General features: G+C 34.8%; 1 protein-coding gene across 1 annotated transcript in view; it reads right to left on the bottom strand.

Moving 5' to 3' along the window:
• The window catches only part of LOC111050463 (3'-5' RNA helicase YTHDC2), an 87,404-nt gene that overhangs the window by 38,386 nt on the left and 23,937 nt on the right, over nt 1-25,081 (bottom strand). The window contains exons 6-17 of the mRNA XM_039435072.1: nt 22,747-22,913; nt 21,433-21,552; nt 20,537-20,734; nt 19,810-19,959; nt 11,734-11,853; nt 10,849-11,043; nt 8,707-8,848; nt 8,022-8,132; nt 5,523-5,704; nt 4,095-4,170; nt 2,479-2,660; nt 110-276 (exon numbers count right to left, since the gene is read on the bottom strand). Coding sequence (XP_039291006.1) covers nt 110-276; nt 2,479-2,660; nt 4,095-4,170; nt 5,523-5,704; nt 8,022-8,132; nt 8,707-8,848; nt 10,849-11,043; nt 11,734-11,853; nt 19,810-19,959; nt 20,537-20,734; nt 21,433-21,552; nt 22,747-22,913 — 1,810 coding nt within the window. The remainder of the gene's footprint in view (nt 1-109; nt 277-2,478; nt 2,661-4,094; nt 4,171-5,522; nt 5,705-8,021; nt 8,133-8,706; nt 8,849-10,848; nt 11,044-11,733; nt 11,854-19,809; nt 19,960-20,536; nt 20,735-21,432; nt 21,553-22,746; nt 22,914-25,081) is intronic.

The following is a 25,081-nucleotide window of genomic DNA, read 5'->3' as shown; positions in this document are numbered from 1 at the left end:
CTATATAAATAAATACTAAAAATCAGTGTATATGATTTGAAATTCCATGAAAAATAATACATTCTGTTATGTGTTGAGAATCAATCAATCAATGGATAATCGAACTCACCAGGTTGATTGGAGGATTGAATTTTGTTGATTATGGCTAGAATGAGATCGGGGTTGACTTCGTTGCTGTTGAAGCAGTGGCTATAGGCTTCCAATAGCAAATACTTATCATCGTCCTTCGACGACTTTTGAGCCAGGGATGGCTCAGGGAAACAAAGACGACTCAATCTACGGGAAAAAACGAAATATAAACCATCAAACAACAACAACTGAAGAGATTATGGAACTAAATAACACACATACAGACATACACACATATCAACATATTAATGTTGATTATTGAGTAGTTTTTATTGTTTGACTTTAATGCTATTTCTATTGTTTCATTTCAATGTTGAATTTTAAGTTTCATTCCCTAAATAAAGCATATTTAGAAACAAACCAGTTTTAGGATCGTAATAAGAATAAGAATGATTTTTATTCCAAATGTACGTTTTTAAAATAGAGATGCTTCACATGTTATTTAAATAGAGTTACTTTTACTACCTAGGGAGTTTTTCTGTTTTTTCGTCCCGAGAGCGAAAAAGTGACACATTAATATTATGTTCCAGGAAGTAGAGTAAGCACTTTAAACAGTAGGTGGAGGAAAGTCTAATTATAGTATTACCAGACCAGTTTAGTATTCCAGTATTACTATTCCAGACCAGTATCGAAGAATAAAGAAAATGTATTGTTCAAGGAATAGAAATATGATTAGAGGGATAAAGGAATAAACTAAGCTGGAATTATTACTGGGAGTCTCTGAACAACAGACAAAGGCCAAAGACCAAATAGGTAGACCTGATCTCCGAACAACAGACAAAGGCCAAAGACCAAATAGGTAGACCTGCCTTAGGATATGAACACAACACGGTTAGATTGATATGCAGCTTTCAGTGTGGGTCGCACTAGCCATCGACCTTCTATATCTATATCAGCACGATGACTCCAAATGTTGCCATCATTGCCAGCTGTTTAGTGGCATCGATCGAATCCGAAACCTACACCGCGACCCACTTGTTTCGTGGATCCGCACCTTGACACATACAATTCACATCCAGCACTTATCAACTCATTTCAAGCATTCATTTATTTGTCAACAACATTTCACTAATATTAATCAAAATAAGAATGCATACGTAATGATAAACATAAACTTACTAAGATAACAAATATAAGATGAAATTATGCACTATATTTAAAGCAAACATATTCTAAATTATTATTATACAACGAAAATCCCAATTAAATGCTGTAAATCAACCCGAAGATTTCTATTACTGCAAATATTGACAACAGGGGTAAACAGCTATTGTGAGGTCCACGTTATAAATGGCAGTGTAGGATTGACAATACTGATCTTTTCTATCATACAACAAAACAGATAGCGCTATCTCTCTCTAGCTTTGCGATGTTGTCTGTTTTCCAGAATATTTTATTTTTACTTTTGACAGTGACTGTATAAAAGTAGACAAAGAATTCTCAGTCGCCATTTTTTTCCTTCATTCTATCAAAATACTTTAGTACACAAGTCGTATAATTGATTTAAAATGTATTTTTGAAACAATTAAATAATGTTTAGACATTACCGTATGAGAAACACAAATTAAAATACCTGAAATGACATTTTAAAAGTAGATAACTAACCATCCTATACTTCATCCATGCTTCAGTTAGCCTACATGTATAATAGGTTAGATCTACTCGTACCGGTATAAATATTATTGAAAGGTTATTTCAGAATTATTTCCATTGAAATTACTTATTTTTAATAGGATTTCTATTTTTCTCTTATTTTTAAAAGAAATTGGAATAGAATGCCTACCAAATAGCTTAATTTCTGTTGTTTTGAGATTCAGATTGGTGTATCACAGCTTTTTAAAATAGCCGCCATTTCAGGCTTGTATAAAAATAAAATCTTATCTCAGTTATGGAAGCAAATTTTTGAATCAAATTATGAAAAAATATTCAAGATTATTATTAAATATTAATATTTAAAGATTTGGCATTAAATTGATTATTTTATCAAGAAAATTATAATATTATTATTAGATCAAATTTAATGGGATGTAATGAGTAACAGCTGTGTACACTCAGTTGCAAAATGTAGAGACTTTGCAACGTTTTTCTCCTATCTTTCTTCACTGCCATTATAACGTGGACCTCACTATAGATGGAATTTAAACAAATGCAACTTCCAATTATTTATTTCCATCTGTAAAAATATTATGACAATACAAAAGTATAAGTTACATTCCTTTTTGAGCATAACTTGTGTTGAGGGATGTTGAACGAGAATGAAGATTTATTCTATATCTTCCACCTCAATTATTTAATTAATAATTGTTATACAAGAGTTATTGCAGGAGTGAGTAAAGAGAAACAACTTACGGTTGTAACAAGAGAAGGAATTGTATATCTTCGTGGCCAAATTCCTTGGCAAATTGGTAGGCAGTCTTATTATTGTTGATGGTCAAATCTAGACTGGCGCCCAGAATCAGAAGTTCCTCAGCTATTTCTACATGACCGTGCATACATGCTGCCATCAGCGGGGTTACTCTTGAGCTGGGGTGCTGAACATTACAAAAGAATTGTTAATTACTTTTCTTATCAATTTGTAATTGATTTACGACAAGGAGCTTTAAGAAACACCTCATAATTGAGGAGAAAAACCAGATGAAATCACTAAACCAGCAAAGTATGGGAAACTGAGATAGTGAAAGCAAACATATTCTAAATTATTATTATACAACGAAAATCCCAATTAAATGCTGTAAATCAACCCGAAGATTTCTATTACTGCAAATATTGACAACAGGGTAAACAGCTATTGTGAGGTCCACGTTATAATGGCAGTGTAGGATTGACAATACTGATCTTTTCTATCATACAACAAAACAGATAGCGCTATCTCTCTCTAGCTTTGCGATGTTGTCTGTTTTCCAGAATATTTTATTTTTACTTTTGACAGTGACTGTATAAAAGTAGACAAAGAATTCTCAGTCGCCATTTTTTTCCTTCATTCTATCAAAATACTTTAGTACACAAGTCGTATAATTGATTTAAAATGTATTTTTGAAACAATTAAATAATGTTTAGACATTACCGTATGAGAAACACAAATTAAAATACCTGAAATGACATTTTAAAAGTAGATAACTAACCATCCTATACTTCATCCATGCTTCAGTTAGCCTACATGTATAATAGGTTAGATCTACTCGTACCGGTATAAATATTATTGAAAGGTTATTTCAGAATTATTTCCATTGAAATTACTTATTTTTAATAGGATTTCTATTTTTCTCTTATTTTTAAAAGAAATTGGAATAGAATGCCTACCAAATAGCTTAATTTCTGTTGTTTTGAGATTCAGATTGGTGTATCACAGCTTTTTAAAATAGCCGCCATTTCAGGCTTGTATAAAAATAAAATCTTATCTCAGTTATGGAAGCAAATTTTTGAATCAAATTATGAAAAAATATTCAAGATTATTATTAAATATTTAATATTTAAAGATTTGGCATTAAATTGATTATTTTATCAAGAAAATTATAATATTATTATTAGATCAAATTTAATGGGATGTAATGAGTAACAGCTGTGTACACTCAGTTGCAAAATGTAGAGACTTTGCAACGTTTTTCTCCTATCTTTCTTCACTGCCATTATAACGTGGACCTCACTATAGATGGAATTTAAACAAATGCAACTTCCAATTATTTATTTCCATCTGTAAAAATATTATGACAATACAAAAGTATAAGTTACATTCCTTTTTGAGCATAACTTGTGTTGAGGGATGTTGAACGAGAATGAAGATTTATTCTATATCTTCCACCTCAATTATTTAATTAATAATTGTTATACAAGAGTTATTGCAGGAGTGAGTAAAGAGAAACAACTTACGGTTGTAACAAGAGAAGGAATTGTATATCTTCGTGGCCAAATTCCTTGGCAAATTGGTAGGCAGTCTTATTATTGTTGATGGTCAAATCTAGACTGGCGCCCAGAATCAGAAGTTCCTCAGCTATTTCTACATGACCGTGCATACATGCTGCCATCAGCGGGGTTACTCTTGAGCTGGGGTGCTGAACATTACAAAAGAATTGTTAATTACTTTTCTTATCAATTTGTAATTGATTTACGACAAGGAGCTTTAAGAAACACCTCATAATTGAGGAGAAAAACCAGATGAAATCACTAAACCAGCAAAGTATGGGAAACTGAGATAGTGAAAGCAAACATATTCTAAATTATTATTATACAACGAAAATCCCAATTAAATGCTGTAAATCAACCCGAAGATTTCTATTACTGCAAATATTGACAACAGGGTAAACAGCTATTGTGAGGTCCACGTTATAATGGCAGTGTAGGATTGACAATACTGATCTTTTCTATCATACAACAAAACAGATAGCGCTATCTCTCTCTAGCTTTGCGATGTTGTCTGTTTTCCAGAATATTTTATTTTTACTTTTGACAGTGACTGTATAAAAGTAGACAAAGAATTCTCAGTCGCCATTTTTTTCCTTCATTCTATCAAAATACTTTAGTACACAAGTCGTATAATTGATTTAAAATGTATTTTTGAAACAATTAAATAATGTTTAGACATTACCGTATGAGAAACACAAATTAAAATACCTGAAATGACATTTTAAAAGTAGATAACTAACCATCCTATACTTCATCCATGCTTCAGTTAGCCTACATGTATAATAGGTTAGATCTACTCGTACCGGTATAAATATTATTGAAAGGTTATTTCAGAATTATTTCCATTGAAATTACTTATTTTTAATAGGATTTCTATTTTTCTCTTATTTTTAAAAGAAATTGGAATAGAATGCCTACCAAATAGCTTAATTTCTGTTGTTTTGAGATTCAGATTGGTGTATCACAGCTTTTTAAAATAGCCGCCATTTCAGGCTTGTATAAAAATAAAATCTTATCTCAGTTATGGAAGCAAATTTTTGAATCAAATTATGAAAAAATATTCAAGATTATTATTAAATATTTAATATTTAAAGATTTGGCATTAAATTGATTATTTTATCAAGAAAATTATAATATTATTATTAGATCAAATTTAATGGGATGTAATGAGTAACAGCTGTGTACACTCAGTTGCAAAATGTAGAGACTTTGCAACGTTTTTCTCCTATCTTTCTTCACTGCCATTATAACGTGGACCTCACTATAGATGGAATTTAAACAAATGCAACTTCCAATTTATTTCCATCTGTAAAAATATTATGACAATACAAAAGTATAAGTTACATTCCTCTTTGAGCATAAATTGTGTTGAGGGATGTTGAACGAGAATGAAGATTTATTCTATATCTTCCACCTCAATTATTTAATTAATAATTGTGTTACAACTGTTATACAAGAGTTATTGCAGGAGTGAGTAAAGAGAAACAACTTACGGTTGTAACAAGAGAAGGAATTGTATATCTTCGTGGCCAAATTCCTTGGCAAATTGGTAGGCAGTCTTATTATTGTTGATGGTCAAATCTAGACTGGCGCCCAGAATCAGAAGTTCCTCAGCTATTTCTACATGACCGTGCATACATGCTGCCATCAGCGGGGTTACTCTTGAGCTGGGGTGCTGAACATTACAAAAGAATTGTTAATTACTTTTCTTATCAATTTGTAATTGATTTACAACAAGGAGCTTTAAGAAACACCTCATAATTGAGGAGAAAAACCAGATGAAATCACTAAACCAGCAAAGTATGGGAAACTGAGATAGTGAAAGCAAAGGAAAAATTATAAAACGACATCTTACGAAATAAAAGGCGACTGAATAATTCAACAACAGCTCAAAAGGGAAATCCAACTGATCAAGAATAAATCAATAAGTCATTGGCCCGGTTACACAAAATTATGTTAGATTTCAACTGTGATTACGTGCTAGTTGAATACGTCTTCATCTTTTCTGAACGGTTCTCATGGCATTTAACCTTCATTTAATCACCATTAGAATTTAATAGATTCAAGTGCAACCGGGCCCATATCTGATAAATTCAACAATCAGAGATCAGAGCAGCGACTACTATCTTTTGAAAGCAGCTAAGAAATGGAAGAAACCCATTCTCTCAATTTATCATAGTAGGTTATACAGAGTTATACAGAGCCCGGCATAAAAAACCTGACGATTTTTGAGGTATAATAACTAAAGTGTCTTTCGTACAATTAAATCATATATCAAATTAAAGATCAAGTTTTGCAATTTATAGTGAATTATTTAGATTACTAACAAAGTTTTTTATTTGTAGATTATGTCATCCAAATGATTTCCGTTACTTTTCACACACTCACTTAACCTAATTCTAAAATTTTCCATTGCTCACTCAACCATCACTTGTGGAATTGCTTCAATTTCTCGTTGAATAACTTCCTGTAGTTCTGTGGATTATTGGCTGCTCAATAACGGTAATTTTGTTTATTCACAAATCCCGAAAAATTAAAATGTTCCTCGTCACTTGAAAGATTAACGGCATCCTGGTGAAAGTTTTTGAGAATGATCTCGCAAGCGGCTTTGCAGAGTTTGCAATGTGCCCAATAATTTGCATTAGTTGTTACACTAACATTATCTTATACAGATGGAATTTTAGGTCGGAATGAAGAATTCGTCGTACACTTCGATCAGAAATGGACAGCGCAACACCATGTTTCGCTGCTGAACATCGTAGAGACCGTGTAACAGCTACTCAGGCGTTTTTGAGGCGTTCTCACGGTTCGTTTTCGTCCTGTTGGTTTCGTTTTTAAAGCGGACAACATGTTCCTGGAATTCTTCACTCACAACAAGATTGTATTCCTACTGGGAACAGGCACGTGTCGACTTAAATCATTGAAAAGTCTGCGATATAAACGCTGTGTTAGACGGGCTACACACTGGTGTCGCAAGACACGCGTCTTGAGACGCGTGTCGTGTCTTATCAAGTTTCATGAGACATGCATGTCTTTTGCATGTCTCTGTCGCTTGTCTCGTGATTTTCGGTTGTATTACAGACTGAGCATGAGCAGTGACAAAGAGTGCTCAGTGCTGGTAGTAGACAGTGGCTGGAGCGCATGCGCGGAGTGATGTATCGCGCGACATGTGTCGCATGGAACCGGCTTACCGGTTCTGTGCGATACCTATCCGATACACAGGCGATGCCTCGAACATCTGTCGCAAGCAGTGAGTAAGCTCTGATTTTACAACACAGGTTGGTTTCATATGCGACATGCCTCGGACATCATGTCTACAACACCAGTGTGTAGCCCGCCTTATTTTTAAAATAATGACTCAGTTATTTTAAGGCGGGCTACACACTGGTGTCGTAGACATGATGTCTACAACAAATCGCATGTCCGAGGCATGTCGCGCGAGACATCACTCTGCGCATGCGCTCCAGCCACTGTCTCTTGCCAGCACTGAGCACTCTTTGTCACTGCTCATGCTCAGTCTGTAATACTTCTTTGTAACAACCGAAAATCACAAGACATGCGACAAGCGACAGAGACATGCAAAATACATGCATGTCTCATGAAATTTGATAAGACACGACACGCGTCTTAAGACGCGTGTCTTGCGACACCAGTGTGTAGCCCGTCTAAGCTTCAATCACAATAGCTTGATGTTCACTTGACCACGACATACTGGCTACTGAAAAGTAGTGGTGTAAACATAACAATTACTACAAAATCGTCAGATTAATATGCCGGTCCCTGTATATATACGTCAATCTTATAGAAGCTAGTAACTACATTCATAATTTATCAAAATATTAAGCAACTTACTTACTCACTTCATACTTCACATACTTACTTACTTGCACAAGAAATTGTAGAAAACAACAAGTATCTCAAATCAATAAATGTAAAATGTGTAATACATGAAATTGCGACTATAATACATGAGGAAAATTATAATTATTCACCTGATGATCAACTGAAGCCTCATTATTTCTAATAAGTTGCAAAACTTTCCTGAGCGATTCTTCACAGCCGAGTCTTGTGGCGTTCTCCAAGTAGCTGTCAATAGTTGCTTCCTGAAAACAATAATCAATATTGATTAAATTGTAATTGAATTTATGAGTAGAGAAATATTTGAAAAAATTATTGGAAGAAATAACACAAAATTGATATACATACATTTTTCTCTAATGATTACGAAAAAAAATGCAATTACCAGCGTTATACAATCATTTTTCAGAAATCAAATCATCTTCAATTGCAAGAAAAAAAAACAAATCTAAAGCATCTTGTTTCTCTGGATCCAGGAAAAAAGTCGCGGCACAAATTTCTCTTGAAATTTTCTTAATCTTGAGGTATTACATTTTTCCCCAATTTACCCGCGTACAGTTAAAATTGAGCAGTTAAGAGACATGAAATAGAATGACACAGACAATGACTATTTACTATATATTAAGCGAAATATGGATACTGTAATTTTTTTTAAATCAGTAAAATTTCAAAATCCCTTTACTTACGATACTATCTTTCCATTTTATACATTTCTAGGAGCTTTCAAGCTGGTAAACCTTACTGGAAACTTCAAACACATACTTCCTGGTATTGTAGCGAAGTATAGGCTACTATTCGAAGTGTTTTAAAAGTATTTACCTTGGCTTTAGCTGACGGCGAACTATTTCCTGTTCTGTACTGTCTAGCTTGCAGCATCCAAGCGTTGGCTTCTTGGTCTTGTTGCAGACGTTTCTTCGTATCTTTCCTGAACAATTCCATTTCTTCTGTCTTATAATCCGTCCTGCGGAAAGAATGAAATGTGTTGAGGATTCATTGTTAATTTCGAAGATAAGAAGTTTATTTTGTAATGATGTTGACAGTAAAATAATTAATTTATGATGAGTGAATGGATGAACTTATACCTGATCTTCCTACAGTGCGATTTACGTCAAAATGTCAGTATAGGTAAAATTGGGAACATTGTTGTAAAGTTTTCTATACGACCACTGGACGATAGTAACACTAATTTTGATGGGACTGTACTCCAGTCGTTCTAAGTTCATTAAATTTTGAATATTAAATAAATAAAAATTCTAAGAAATTGTCAAAAACCACAGATTTATTGATACTTAGAAAGACCGGTTTTGGTTGTTACACCATTGTCAATCTGATAAACTAAAACTAAATACAGAGCAGCAGAATTTATACTAGTAAGCGAGTACTGCTATTGGTCAAGGGCATGAACGCCTGCCATTAGCCCAGCTAGACATTCTCCTCCCACTTAACGGTGCCACAAAATGGCGGCTTAAACAACAGACTCGCCATGATAACAAAATTTACTTCCAGTAAAAAAAAAAAACCAAGAAGACAAGCAAAAGATAATAAAACAAATATGTAAAGAGAAAACTTAGTCAATAGTTTTAAAATATAATAAAAGTAAAAGTAAAAGATAATAAAGTGAAAGAAAAGGTAAAAGATAATAAAACAAATCAACATGTAAAGAGAAAAACTTATTAGTCAATAGTTTTTCTCTTTACATATTTGTTTTATCAACTTTTACTTGTTTTCTTGGTTCTTATTTTGTACTGGAAGTAAATTTTGTTATCATTGCGAGTCTGTTGCTTAAGCTGTCATTTTGTGACACCGTTAAGTGGGAGGAGACTGTCTAGCTGGGTCAATGGCAGGCGTTCATGCCCTTGACCAATAGCAGTACTCGTTTACTAGTATAAATTCTGCTGCTCTTGTATTTAGTTTAAGTTTATCAGAGATTGACAATGGTGCAACAACCAAAACCGGTCTTTCCAAGTATCAATAAATCTGTGGTTTTTGACAATTTCTTAGTATTTTTATTTATTTAATATGAATAATTACCACAATATCAACTTCTCAACTATACAAAAAGTTAAATTTTGAATAGATTGTAGACAGCTGTTAATAATGATTTAGGTTCAAATATTACATATTAATCAACATTAGGATATTTAGTTGCATTATTTATTGGATTTATTTTCATTATGAAGGTGATGGACCAATTAAGTATGAAATTCACACACAGGATGTACGCACTGTAACTAAACTCGGCGTGACAGGCAGCGATGTGTTTTGTACCGGCAACTATATCACAGTTGCAAGCCACGCCTGAATACACATCTGAGCGAGCATTTCCACACTCTTTTCCACTTCTAACGAGACTGCACGCAACACTTCAAAACAACACAGACACACATTTCTCTCAATCTGAGTGATTCGCGGTCAGGATTGCGTGTATGGGGTTCACTAACACTAGCTTAAAGATACTTTAAAGCATGAGTTAGATGTAAGTCCAAGAGGAGTAGGAAAAAAGAAGGTGGAGGAGAAGGGGGAGGAGGATAAATATACTTTAAATCATGAGTTAGATGTAAGTACAAGAGGAGTAGGAAAAAAATAAGGTGGAGGAGGAGGAAGAGGAGAAGGTAGATGAGAAGGTGGATGAGAAAGAGAGTAGGTAGAGGAGGAGGAGGTGGAGGTAGTAGAAGAGGAGGAAGAGAAGCAAGTGGAGAAAGGAAGAAGAAAATGGTAAGAGTAGTAGGAGGAGGAGGAGGATGATGATTGGGAAGATGGGGATGAGGTGTAGGAAAATAATGAGTAGGAGGAGGAGAATACGAAGGAAAAGGTTGAGAAGGAGAAGGAGGAGTAGGAGGAGAAGGAGAAGACGGAGGAAAAGGAGAAGGAGGTGGAGAAGAAGATGAAGAAGTAGAAGAGGAAGAAAGAGGATAAGAACGAGGAAGAAATTAGTAAAAGCATGAGAGCAGATGAACTTACAATTTGAGCACGTCCTCGAGGAAGTGCTGGTTGACAGTGAAGAGACGGCCGGGCACTGTGATGACAGGGCAGCCGTTGAAGTAGCGACTCAAGTCGGCCGTGTCCACACTGGCTGAGATCAGCACCAGTCGCATCGCCCTGTTCTTGGCCAGCATCTCCCGAACTGCCACCAGGATGAAGTCCGACACTCGGTCCCTGACAAACAATAAGTCATTCACTACTTGTACACTAGTTAAAATAGTTATTAAAGTCATGTGGCTGGGAAGTGGCCGTTTGCAGGGCGAGCATGATGATTCCAGTCGAGGCTTTAGCTGAGACTGCAATTTAAAGCAAGCTCTTCAAGAGCGGACCCACATCCACGGCCAAGTAACAATACGATATTTTCGTTACACACAATCACAAATAATAAATGAGTAAACAACAATTCTTGAATACGTAACTTCAAGTGTTTCAATATGGCACCTCATATTCAAAAAATCAAAAAGTTGTGAGTAGAGACAGCTGATCAGACTTCTTATTGTTTGTAATGCCATCTGTAGGTAGCACACGACGAGGAAACTGTCAGGATCAGGGTTCTTCTCGTCGTGAACAATTATTAATACTCCCGTTTAAAATAAACGGAAACTGGAAGTGATCTGAAAGAAGTCACTTTTGGAACGGGTATCGCGACTGACCTTGACTTTTCCGGGCTCAAATTGAGATCAACTGCTTTTATTCACACTGTACGTGAAATAGTATCTTTCTAACCTAGAAACTGTCCAAAAGTTGTACACTTTCTGTGCAGACATGTGTCTTTTTATATTATTACTGAAATAACTATAATTTTGATGACAGAAATAACTGCAGTTAAATTTTGAAATTGGAAGGTGTATGGAGTTGACTCACCTGATATGAATCTCGTCCATGATAAGATGAGTGACGGTGGATAACGTGGAGTCTCCGCACATGAGCGTACGCAACAGAATGCCATTGGTAATGTACGTCAAAACGGTACGTGCATTCGTTCTGAAACAAAATCAATGGATCAATCCATCAATAGAAATAGGATACATATGTACTTACAAACATACAGATATTTCTCGCTCATTATAAGGTGGGCATAATGGTGGGCATAACGCACATGTTTTTTATTTATTGTCACCTGGTCATATGGGACATATATATGATTCATATATTTATCTCATATTGATCAGGATTTTAGAGTTTTATTTTACGAAAAGTTTAATGAACGGTGTTTCTGCCTTTGAACAGTTTTGTCATCGACAGAAAGATTGTTTATTTCACTTGTTATCAAAATTATTGTAGCTTCTGTTTTGTTTTTCATAACAAACGTGCTCGCTTGTGCGACGGATAAAAATATGTATTTGAAATGGCTTCATGTTTGGCATTGACTGAGTTATATATTAATACCCAAAATTTTTACTAGTCGGTGTGTGAGCTCGTTCGTTAGGACTGAGAGTAAAAGTCCGGCTGTTCTGGTGAAGGGGATAGATTTTGTTCTTGTTTTATAATACAGTTTTCCTGTCACAGTTCGGGCAGTTTAAAGAGAATTGTATTATTGAATAAGAAGGGATCTGAACCCACTTCATTAGATCAGTTTTTTTTATTTATTTTTCATTAATAATTAACGTCGCGATTAACCAGTGGATGCCAAATTGGGGGCCATTATCATAAAGGTAGGTGACTACTGAGTCATTGTTTTAAATTTTCCATAATCACAACAAATTTAATCTTCACTAGCAGCCAAGCGAGTAGCCCTTGAAATATTTATCTATTTATTGTTATTTCATAATTTATAATTATAATTCTAATTTTTTTGTACAATAATTTATTGTTTTGTTTTAATTATCAAAACCAGTACGATCATTTCTTGTTTTCATTTCCCCACCTTACATACTCGGTGTAGGCACATATTGCTTACATATTTGGTGGAGGTTTATCCTGCCGTCCATATCGTGTTTACATAATTGGTGGAGGCACCCTTACATAATTGGTGGAGGCTCAAAGGGTTTTTAATCCAGCTTTTAAAATTTGGACTTTTCCGGTTACCTCATTGAAGATTCAATTTTTGTGGTGAAATTATGGGTGAAGTAGTTGAGTTTAAACCTTACGGGGCTCTAAAAACAGTTTGTAGGATGAATTTCGAGGATTTATTGAATTGAATATTGTGGAACAAAAAAATTGATTGCTAATAATGGATTTTAACGGATGGAGAATGATGATTATAATTGAACAGATTAATTTTGAGATTCACGATGTTGGAAGATTTACGATTATTATTGATTTTGAGATTTTGAATTGCAAAAGCTATGACAATTGAAGATTTTGTACGATTGCAAGATTTATTATCAATTCTTATTAGAAAGAATTAGATATTTATGATGGGATGAGAAATTAATGATTATTAAGATATGATTGAATAGGATAAATTTATTATTATTGGAGAGATATCGATATTTGAGATATGGAGAATTTATGATTATTGAAACCAGATTAATTGGAAATTTATTATTTATTATTGAATAGAATTGGATTGGAACAGATTAACAATGGAAAAACTTAGACCGTTACTATTACCGAAATTTTTTGATGGAAAAGATGAAGAATTTGACATTGATGATTTTTTCAAATATTTTGAAAAGGTTGCCTTAGCGAACGGCTGGGATGAAAAGGATAATTTATTATACTTGCGGTTTTGTTTGAAAGGAAGTGCTGAGAAATATTTTGATGTTATTGAGAACGATTTGACTCAACAGAACAAATTTGAATATATGCCAGTGAAAGAAAAATTGGTTAATTTCTATCGATCTCCTCTCAAATTGTGGAAACTAGAAAAGGAATTAGATACTTGTAGCATGGAATTTGACGAAGATGGCAGAGATTTTGTAGCACGAGTCTTATCCCTATGTAGAAAAGTAGATTCGAATATGCATGAATCTCGGATTATCAGGATAATTTTAAGAGGTTTGTCTTCAAATATATTTGAAAGAATTATAATGTTATCAAATAGTACTATTGTAGAATTGTATAAAAATATTGAGAAATATGAATTATCATGTCAGTATTTGAATGAGTGGAAATTTGGACAGGTGCAAGTAATTGATGATATTATGGAACCAGAATTTGAAGAACTATTGGAAATCAGAAATGAGTTTGAAATGAGAATTGTTTAGAAAATGCTATTATCTCTGATGATTTTGATTCTTGTAATTATTATGTTTCAAATGAAGTGGATGTATATTGTCATGTTAGTAACTTCGAGATTGAAAATGGGTTGGATGAAGTTCTTATTTGTAATGATTGTGATTTGAATGAGGAAGATATAATTTACAAAGAGGATAAAGATAGGGAAATGATTAAGGAAGAGTTATCAGATTTATCGGAAAGTGATTTGGATTTCTCTTTTACGATTGATAACAGGCCGTTTGAACATTTTGTGAACTCTGGTATGCGTAATGATTGTGAATCTAGAGGAGTCAAGATGCATCAGAATGTTAGTCTCGTGAATAATAGGACTAATAGAAAAAGAAGACGTAAGAAATGTAAAGTTTGTGGTAAACATAATCATTTTACGCGGAATTGTTTTTACAACGTTAATTATGCTTATCGGGTTTATAAAAGGATGCATAGAATTTGTGAAAAAGAAGGCTATGATATTAGAGTGTGTTCTTTTGATGGCAGAAAGTTTTCGGAAAATGCTAGACGTAAGAAAGCATATTTTACTGATAGGACACAGGAGTTTAGTACTAGGCATATTGATGAAAATGTTTTAGACGGCGGTCCATCAAATATTGATAATTCAAGGAATGAATTAGGAGGTTGTATAGTCACTGGATTAGGTTCTACTTTGGAAGGTGTTAGGCACAATGGGATATATGTTAGAAGAAACTATTCTAATACTGATGATAAGAAATATTCAATCTCCCATAAACACGAGATTGATCTTGTATATATTAAAATTAATTATAGCCAAAAATGTGAATCAGCGATTTGTGTGAACAGTGAAGGTGAAAATACAGAGTCAGATTTGAATTATTGTAATTATCCGAAGATATGAAGAATAATAAAATTGAAACTGATGGAATTGTTATTAATGAGAGTTCGGTAGAGAAATATGATGACATAATTTTGAATAGTTTGGAAAGCGTGTCCCAGTTAAGCGTTAATAGCGATGAAATATTTATTGAAACAATAATTCTGGAGAGGTTTGAAAAACGAACTCAGACTCAGCAGACTCAGCGAAAGTATTACATGAGACAATATTGCTAGTAGAACGAGGCCTTTTAGCTGATTTGCAGTTGTCATTCAATGAAGAACGCTGAACTGTTTGGGACTAATACATCATTCGATGTCAGATAAATTGAAAATAATCATTGTCCGATATGAAGAATGATTAATATTATGTTATGTGGAAATATTATGAGCTAAAAAGAATAATGATTAGAGTAGAATAGATAATTAGAATAGAATTTTTATTAGATTTTGATATTTTTACTAATAATGAACTTTTCAATTTTGGGATTTTATGATTTTTTTTCACTGAGCTTGTAGGTAGTGATAATTTCAATCGTTTATGTCCAATAAAATTTTTCGATTAGGGCAGTAGTTTTCGAGTTAGGTATTTTTCAATAATTTTCAAAAATTTCTTTTGGGGTTTTGTGATTTTTTTTTCTTCATATAAAGTTTTGTTTTAGTATTTTGAAACATATTCTGGAAATTCAATGTAATTCACCGAACGAATCTGTTGTGAAGGAAGTTTTTCAAACGACGATTTTGATAGCGTTCGATATTGATTGACTTCTACTAAATTTTTGCTCTACTGGCTGCCAAGAGGCGAAATTATCGAAAAATTCAGAAATCTCCAGTTCATGGAAAACATTTTGTGAATTTTCGATTTTTTTTTCGGGAATCTTATTTTTTAGGATGAGTACGTTCAACTTTGTTCTGTGAAAAAGTTTGTTTAGAGCAAAGGGTTTTGAGGTTTTTCATTTCATAGTTTTTGTTGGTGACCTTGTATAGTAGCAAAAAAATTTTTTTTGAATTTAAAGATGAATTTTAGGTCATTCGCTTGCATTTTTAAAATGGGATAGGATATGTGAAGTAGATATTTTTGAGATATTGATGAGGTTCGTGAGTTATTTCAATAGGTAGTAAATTTTCGGCTACAGTCAGACACGGATTTTGAATTTCGCGCGTTTCTGCTGAATGGTTATCTACTGATTTTGAATTTCACGCGTTTTTGCTAAATGGTTATCTGCTATTTTTCTATGGTTTATGTTGGGATTTCATTTTGGTTTCATGATATTTGATGGATAGTTGTATTCTACATAATATTGGATTTTGGTTTTCAGTTATAAGTGGTATTCGTTTATTCTGATGAGTTCTTTTTTTTACGATTTATGATGATTACAAGGTACGCGGCGTATCTTGATTGTTAGTCTAGAAATTTCAGACAAATTCGGAAAAAGTCGATTTTCGAAAAAAATTTTATTGCAGTTTCATATTTTCTTAGCATAGATTTTAGCATTGCGATAATTATAATTTTGTTTAGGGCAAAGGGTTCTGAGATATTTCACTTTAGAATTTTGGCCCTTTGGATTTTATATTTCATTATATTAAGGTTATGAATAATTTTTATTGAAATATTTTCAAGGGTTATTAAAGGTAGATATTTTGTTGATAGATTTCATGAATTAATATTTGAATTTGTTGTCATAAGGTGTTGATAATTAAGGTTTAATGGTGATAGTCATTTTTTTAAGTCGTATTTTTTTGAAGTCATGCGCTATATTAAAGTCCCTAAGAGAATTTTTGTAAATATTATTCGTAATTATTTATCATTTCATCATTGTTTATCAGAATTGATTATAACATTTATGGATTTATCATCCAGTGGTGAATAATAGGATTATATTTTATTTATTTGATCTGTTTTCGATGGGGTCTTTGATTTAAGCCTATAATTATAAGTCCTCGTAAAATTTTATTAAAGTATTATTACTGATTATTGTTGCTGGAGGTGAAGTCCATATTTTTCAATGGTAATATAGACCAAACTTATTGTCCATGGGTTATAATAAACGGTTATAGGGGAATTTTTTAGCTATGGATAGCAGAGTTTCAGTTTTATACGTTTATATCTTTGAATTGAATTTCGTTTTATTATTTTTTCTCAGTATTTTCTCAATAAAATATAACTAGAGTATAAGTTTTTTATATTCTGATGATTTATTGTATGATTGTGATTTTGTTTTCATATGACTCATATATTGTTCTGATTTCAGAATTGTTCCAGTATATATATATATATATATATAGATATATATATATCTATATAGCCTATGCACTTCTAATAAATTGTATCATTTCTAGGTTTCTGATTAATAATATATGCTAACCAGCCAGTCCAGTTGTTAATTGTAATATTCACGTCGAGTTTATTAATATTATTGTAAACGTTTCTCTTGATTTTTTTTTATTACGATTCATTTGCGGTTGCTTCAAGTAGAGTTTTTTTTTGTTTGTAAGAGGTTCTGTTACGCATAAACATGTCAATTATGGTACATTTTGCGTCATTTCTCATTCTCACGACTTTCACGGCGCAACTGGAGGCAGTCAGGGTCTTCGCGGGAGTTTTCTACAAGGAGCTACGTCACGCTGTAGCGTATGAATCATCGGTTCCACTAACATACGAGGTAGATTTCCCGGCAGCTCAGCTCGACATCTTGCAGGCGGAAAGGGTGTTCTGGCCTAACTGTCAACAAGAGGATTGCAGTTTAGCGGATGCGGTAGAAGTTTTGTATAATTCTACAAACGGAATTCTTCGCAACAGTCATGCTGCTTTCAACTCTTCAATTCGTTTGGGAACTCAAGCTTCACGAAAGACCAGAGCGATCGATGTTGTCGGCGATTTTCTTCATTTTTGTTGCGCAGCAGTCGCGACGGATGGGGAACTTCATAAGCTGGAATTCAACGAAAAACATGTAGCTGATCACCTCAACGCATTCCAAGGGTTGGTTGCAGACGACCACAAAGATTTAATTCGGATTTCTCGCAACTTGAGGCAGTTTGCTGGAAATTTTTCTCAGCAATTTCACGATGCGTATAGCAAATTAACAGACAGTATGAGATTATTCGTACAACAGAATGTATCGGAGGAGAAAACACTGTTCACAAACCAGTTATTAATTTACATTTTTCACCTCTACTCACATGTAAATATTTTATCACGGCAGGAATTCATAAATACTGCGAAGGAACGCTGTGATAAAAAGCTTTTACCCTTTTCGCTGGTACACCCCAATTTATTACGTTCAGATCTCTTCAGATTGGAGAAAGGATATAAGTCGAAAGGACACCAGTTAGCTATACCTCTATCGGATTTGCAGCGATATTTTGATCTTCCACTTACGACTTGCGTGGTGAAGGAGAACTCCATGGTGCTTAGCTTAAAAGTACCGTTGGTCAGCATCGGCGGACAGTTTCAATTGCACAAGTATGTGAGGACACCTATGTATTTCGACGGCCAGATTTGTCAGCTTCAGCAGCAGGATTTCGTTTTGGCGCGGAGACAGGAGGACGGTGAGATTCAGGTCATCTCGGGAGATCATCTCTCTTCTTGTCGGGCACAGGACGATTTCTTATGCTATCTTCCGCGGCTGGTGCATGGAGGACATATGTCATCAAGATGTATGCATCACTTGTTTGCGGCGACAGAGCTGAAGGACATCCAACAATATTGCAGTTTAAGCTGTCGTCCAGCTAAGCAGGAGTTGGAGATCGTCGAATTTTCGCCTTCGGAGTATATCGTCGCGAATATACAGGCCAACACTACAGTCACTTGCGAGGGAGGTTCGTTTCATCATCTTCAACCTATTCCGGGAGCAATGTATGTGGTTTTACCCTGTCATTGCGAGATTTCGGTCGGCGGGAGAATAATGGTGAGAAAGACTTTTCCGTGTGACGCAAATGTTGATAAACAACCTCAGGTTCTCCATTACTACCTTTGCATTGGGTTAAGTTTAATCGTTGAAAATTGATGTTTTGCAACCGCATTTCAATCCTAATTTTGTTAATTTAGCGAAATTTTAAAAACTGATATAGATATAAAGGTTCCGGAATTTACAGTTCAGGACGTAATATCGTCAGATATATTTCACAAAGTAGATCTTCCAAATTCTTGGGGAGATGTTGTAAATTCCTCTAGTTTTGTTTTTTATATATTATTTGGCTGGTTAGGGTTTTTAACTTTATTCTGTGCATATTTGGCATCAAGTTGTATGTGTGTAAATTATCTGCTGTAACGGTAGCACAACCCAAGATACATATAATCGATAGTTAAGAGTTATATACGGTAGTTACTTTTTGATGGATTAACTGTTTTATTGTTTTTTTTCTTGACTATATAGTTATGAGTCATAATGTACTTATAAAGTTTTTTTTCCTTCTTCGATTTTATTGAAGCTTTTGAAGTAGTTCAATTTGATTCACAAATAAATTATTGTCAATTGAGATTTTCTTTTCATAATAAGTTGAATATTCATGTATATTAATGTGTATAATATTGAAAGTTAGTTTCATATATAATCAATGTTATTGTGCAGCATAGTTTCGTTTTGAATTTGATTTGAATGTTTGTAATTTAGTTTGAGTAACCTACCTTTCTATGTAAAAGTTTGATTTCAATGTATAGTAGCATTATCAAGTCAATCAGGCACACGTTTGTTTCCCGAGTATATTATTTGTTTAATCATTATTATTATTTTTTTTTTTTTTTGTTTGTTCCCCTCTTGACTACAGACTCAGGGACGAGTCTTTCAGCGGGATGGGTGATGTGTCACCTGGTCATATGGGACATATATATGATTCATATATTTATCTCATTGATCAGGATTTTAGAGTTTTATTTTACGAAAAGTTTAATGAACGGTGTTGGACCAATTAAGTATGAAATTCACACACAGGATGTACGCACTGTAACTAAACTCGGCGTGACAGGCAGCGATGTGTTTTGTACCGGCAACTATATCACAGTTGCAAGCCACGCCTGAATACACATCTGAGCGAGCATTTCCACACTCTTTTCCACTTCTAACGAGACTGCACGCAACACTTCAAAACAACACAGACACACATTTCTCTCAATCTGAGTGATTCGCGGTCAGGATTGCGTGTATGGGGTTCACTAACACTAGCTTAAAGATACTTTAAAGCATGAGTTAGATGTAAGTCCAAGAGGAGTAGGAAAAAAGAAGGTGGAGGAGAAGGGGGAGGAGGATAAATATACTTTAAATCATGAGTTAGATGTAAGTACAAGAGGAGTAGAAAAAAAATAAGGTGGAGGAGGAAGAGGAGAAGGTAGATGAGAAGGTGGATGAGAAAGAGAGTAGGTAGAGGAGGAGGAGGTGGAGGTAGTAGAAGAGGAGGAAGAGAAGCAAGTGGAGAAAGGAAGAAGAAAATGGTAAGAGTAGTAGGAGGAGGAGGAGGATGATGATTGGGAAGATGGGGATGAGGTGTAGGAAAATAATGAGTAGGAGGAGGAGAATACGAAGGAAAAGGTTGAGAAGGAGGAGAAGGAGAAGACGGAGGAAAAGGAGAAGGAGGTGGAGAAGAAGATGAAGAAGTAGAAGAGGAAGAAAGAGGATAAGAACGAGGAAGAAATTAGTAAAAGCATGAGAGCAGATGAACTTACAATTTGAGCACGTCCTCGAGGAAGTGCTGGTTGACAGTGAAGAGACGGCCGGGCACTGTGATGACAGGGCAGCCGTTGAAGTAGCGACTCAAGTCGGCCGTGTCCACACTGGCTGAGATCAGCACCAGTCGCATCGCCCTGTTCTTGGCCAGCATCTCCCGAACTGCCACCAGGATGAAGTCCGACACTCGGTCCCTGACAAACAATAAGTCATACACTACTTGTACACTAGTTAAAATAGTTATTAAAGTCATGTGGCTGGGAAGTGGCCGTTTGCAGGGCGAGCATGATGATTCCAGTCGAGGCTTTAGCTGAGACTGCAATTTAAAGCAAGCCCTTCAAGAGCGGACCCACATCCACGGCCAAGTAACAATACGATATTTTTCGTTACACACAATCAACAGATAATAAATGAGTAAACAACAAATTCTTGAATACGTAACTTCAAGTGTTTCAATATGGCACCTCATATTCAAAAAATCAAAAAGTTGTGAGTAGAGACAGCTGATCAGACTTCTTATTGTTTGTAATGCCATCTGTAGGTAGCACACGACGAGGAAACTGTCAGGATCAGGGTTCTTCTCGTCGTGAACAATTATTAATACTCCCGTTTAAAATAAACGGAAACTGGAAGTGATCTGAAAGAAGTCACTTTTGGAACGGGTATCGCGACTGACCTTGACTTTTCCGGGCTCAAATTGAGATCAACTGCTTTTATTCACACTGTACGTGAAATAGTATCTTTCTAACCTAGAAACTGTCCAAAAGTTGTACACTTTCTGTGCAGTGTAGCCATGTGTCTTTTTATATTATTACTGAAATAACTATAATTTTAATGACAGAAATAACTGCAGTTAACTTTTGAAATTGGAGGGTGTAAGGAGTTGACTCACCTGATATGAATCTCGTCCATGATAAGATGAGTGACGGTGGATAACGTGGAGTCTCCGCACATGAGCGTACGCAACAGAATGCCATTGGTAATGTACGTCAGAACGGTACGTGCGTTCGTTCTGGAACAAAATCAATGGATCAATCCATCAATAGAAATTGGATACATATATGTACTTACAAACATACAGATATTTCTCGCTCATTACAAGGTGGGCATAATGGACTCCGTGGTGGGCATAATGGTGGGCATAACGCACATGTTTTTTATTTATTGCGAATGATGCCCACATCAGCTTTTTGCTTTTGGTAATGGTAATTCATTGTGAATTAAAAAGGAAATTGGTGAATTAATGAGATGATCAAACGTCCATACAATAGGCGGGATTCGAGCCCACGAACCAGGCGGTGCTAGCAGACAAAAGTTTGTAACGTTCCTTACCACTAGATCGACCCGGTCCGCTACGGCCAGTTACTAGAATAGTAACGGAAATAGTTATAGTAAAAATAGCGTTAAATATAAACAAAGCTAAAACAGTCAGGAAATGGTTTGCTATGGTGAGGTCCACGTTATAATAGCCGATTCTCTGCTTTGTCACTGCCTTCTATAAAGGATAGCTAACTGTGTATATTAAAACTGTTTATTCTTGTTTAAAATAATCATTTTTATTTTATTCGTAAAAAGTATATTTCTCAACGATTGAATCATAAATTTCATAATTGAGATTAAATATTGTATTTCTACAAAAAGGATGGCGCCATCTACTTTGTCGAATGATAAACAAGAATAAAAACACCAATCTTGATCAAATGTAGCCATTATAACGAGGACCTAAGGGCAATAGAATTTCTACTTCGTAGAAAATCAGTTGGCAACTTAAAAATGATAACTGGAAGCATTTTTGCACAGAGAACCCTATCATGCTAAAGCAAAAGAATCGACCTATACAGTCGAATAACCAATCGATAACCAAAACAATCGAAATACAGTAGTGTCAAACTATTTTACTTTTATGACAAATCCTCGATGCTCACCAAACTACGGCATGGTGACAAAAGAAAATGGAATGATTTTCTCCACATCAAATCAAATCGTTTATTGTACAAAAAATAAATGGTACAAATAATCTTTTTAAATAACAGAATTGTGCTACAAATCGGCAAAAGAAAACTTGTTCGCCGACGTGGAGTCTTGACATAACTTACTACCTAACCTAACATCACTTTTCACACTCCACCATGTCACATGCTTATCCTTCAGGTATAGTTTGAAACAAGGGAGTCCATTATGCCATCTTGTATAATAGGATACTCACAAGCTCTCATGTCTGATCTGATAGCCGACTTCGGAGCCGACCTTGCAGTTGCGCTCTGCGGCGACCCGCTCGCCCATCGCTGTGGCCGCAATCCGACGCGGCTGACTGCAGATGATGCGGCACGGTCGGCCTTCGTTCGCGTGCCACTCCATTATGTATTGCGGTACCTATCACACACAACACATATTAAAACATTAATCTCAAAATAAAACACTACAAGTATGATGGTGGTAACCTACCTAAGGCTGTAGGTGTAGGTCCACTCATTACCCACGCACAATCCTAGAGCACATGTGAGCATCACCCTTGACAAAAAAATGTTGCCCTCAACCAACCCATCGCATGGGACATTTTGTTATAGGCCTATTTGTATTATTCATGTGTTGTTATTATTGTCATATACAATATGTATATTTACAGAAATTCAAATAGCCCCCAACGTTCTCAATAATTATTTTGTAAATGTCTCGAAAACAATAAAATCTTCTGATAGTAATTCTAGCTTGCAAAATGGAGTGGTGCAGCACTCTGCCTTGTTGAAGAACTTTAATAGATCTATTCCTGTCGCCGGTTTCAAATGGAAGTCAGTCAATTGTAAAATGGTTCGACAAGTTATTGTCAATCTCAGTCTCTCAAGAAGCGAGGATATTTTTGGACTCTCCAACAAAATTATAAAAACAGTCTCTGACAACTTGATTGATCCAATGACTTTCCTTATTAACAGAGTGCTCGATGATGGTATTTTTCCTGATTGTTTCAAATTCACAAATGTTATACCAATTTTCAAGAAGGGAGACTCAAGTAAGCCTGAGAACTTTAGACCTATTGCTATTGTCCCTATTATTGGAAAAGTGATTGAATCATGTTTAGTCTTGCAGTTGTATGAATATTTCATAAATAATGAGTTACTGTATGAAAATCAGTATGGCTTCCGTCCCGAACATAGCACTGTAATGACTATTGAGACTATTGTTGAATTTGTTCTTCACAGCTTTGAAAGTAGAAACATAGTAGCAGCTAACTTAATTGACCTTACAAAAGCTTTTGATTGCCTACCTTTTGATATCTTGTACGATAAGCTCTTTTTCTATGGAATTAGAGGAACTGAACTCAAACTAATCAAGTCATATCTGTCAAACCGAAAACAGAGGGTAGTTGTTGCTAATGAGTGCTCAAATTTTGAGGATGTTGTTGCTGGCGTCCTACAAGGTTCTGTTTTGGGCCCTTTCCTGTATTTAATTTTTGTTAACGACCTTTATTGTAATATTCCAACATTGTCTGTTCTCTACGCCGATGATACATCTTTAATCTGCTCCGACTCGAACTATGATGATGTTAGATATAAGTTGTCAGAGGCTCTTGCCTCTGCTAAATCATGGTTTGAGTCTAATAATCTAATCATCAATGAGAGCAAAACTGAATTTATCTGCTTCTCTTTAAGGAGTATTCCAGAAGACAATGATATTAAGCATCAGGTCAGAATGTTGGGTTTCACTTTGGAGAGAAGTTTGAGTTGGGAGCCTCACATCATAGAATTGTGTAAGAGACTCTCTCGTGTTGTCTTTCTACTTAGAAGACTTAAGTTATCATTGAACTCTGATTCTTTGGTACTTGCTTACTATGGACTTTTTCATTCCCTCATATCCTATGGTATTCGCCTATGGGATAATTCTTGCCATACTTCAAAAGTTTTCATATGGCAAAAAAAGGCAATGAGAGTGTTAGACAACTTGAGAAACAGAGAGTCATGCAGAGAAAGCTTTCGAAGATTGAAGATATTGACATTCCCTTCAATTTTCATAATGAGTAGCTTGTTGCATGTAAAAACTAATTTAGAATCTTACTCATGTCAGGGAAACAATCATGAATACACAACCCAGCACAGAAATGATATTTCAATCCCACAGGTAAGGCTTTCTAAAACAAGGGACAGCCACCTATTTCAGCAGATAAAAATTTACAACAGTCTTTCCTCAGCTGTTAAAGAGCTGCCAAAAATGAAATTCAAGAAAGTTGTGAAGAATAAATTGATGGAGAGAGCATATTATTCATTGACTGAATACTTTGAATGTTCAATATAAGGGCTGCACCTCATTTTGGACTAAGTTGTGTACTGTAAGGCGTATCATCATGTGAATACTGTTACTATTCTTGTCAATCTCCCTGTTAGCCTACTTGTATATACATACTCTGAGCTATATTATTGATATTGTGTTATGTATCTTATTATGTACACTGTGTTTTTTTTTGACGAGCTTATACATTGTAAAAAATGTCAGGCAGAATAAAGAATTTGAATTTGATGTATGTGTGTGAGTGGTTCTTACTTGATAAA

This window comes from Nilaparvata lugens, chromosome 8 (assembly GCF_014356525.2).
Source record: "Nilaparvata lugens isolate BPH chromosome 8, ASM1435652v1, whole genome shotgun sequence".
Classification (NCBI taxonomy): Eukaryota; Metazoa; Arthropoda; class Insecta; order Hemiptera; family Delphacidae; genus Nilaparvata; species Nilaparvata lugens.
The sequence above is the reverse complement of the archived record's forward strand: the minus strand, read 5'-3'. Positions and strand labels throughout refer to the sequence as shown.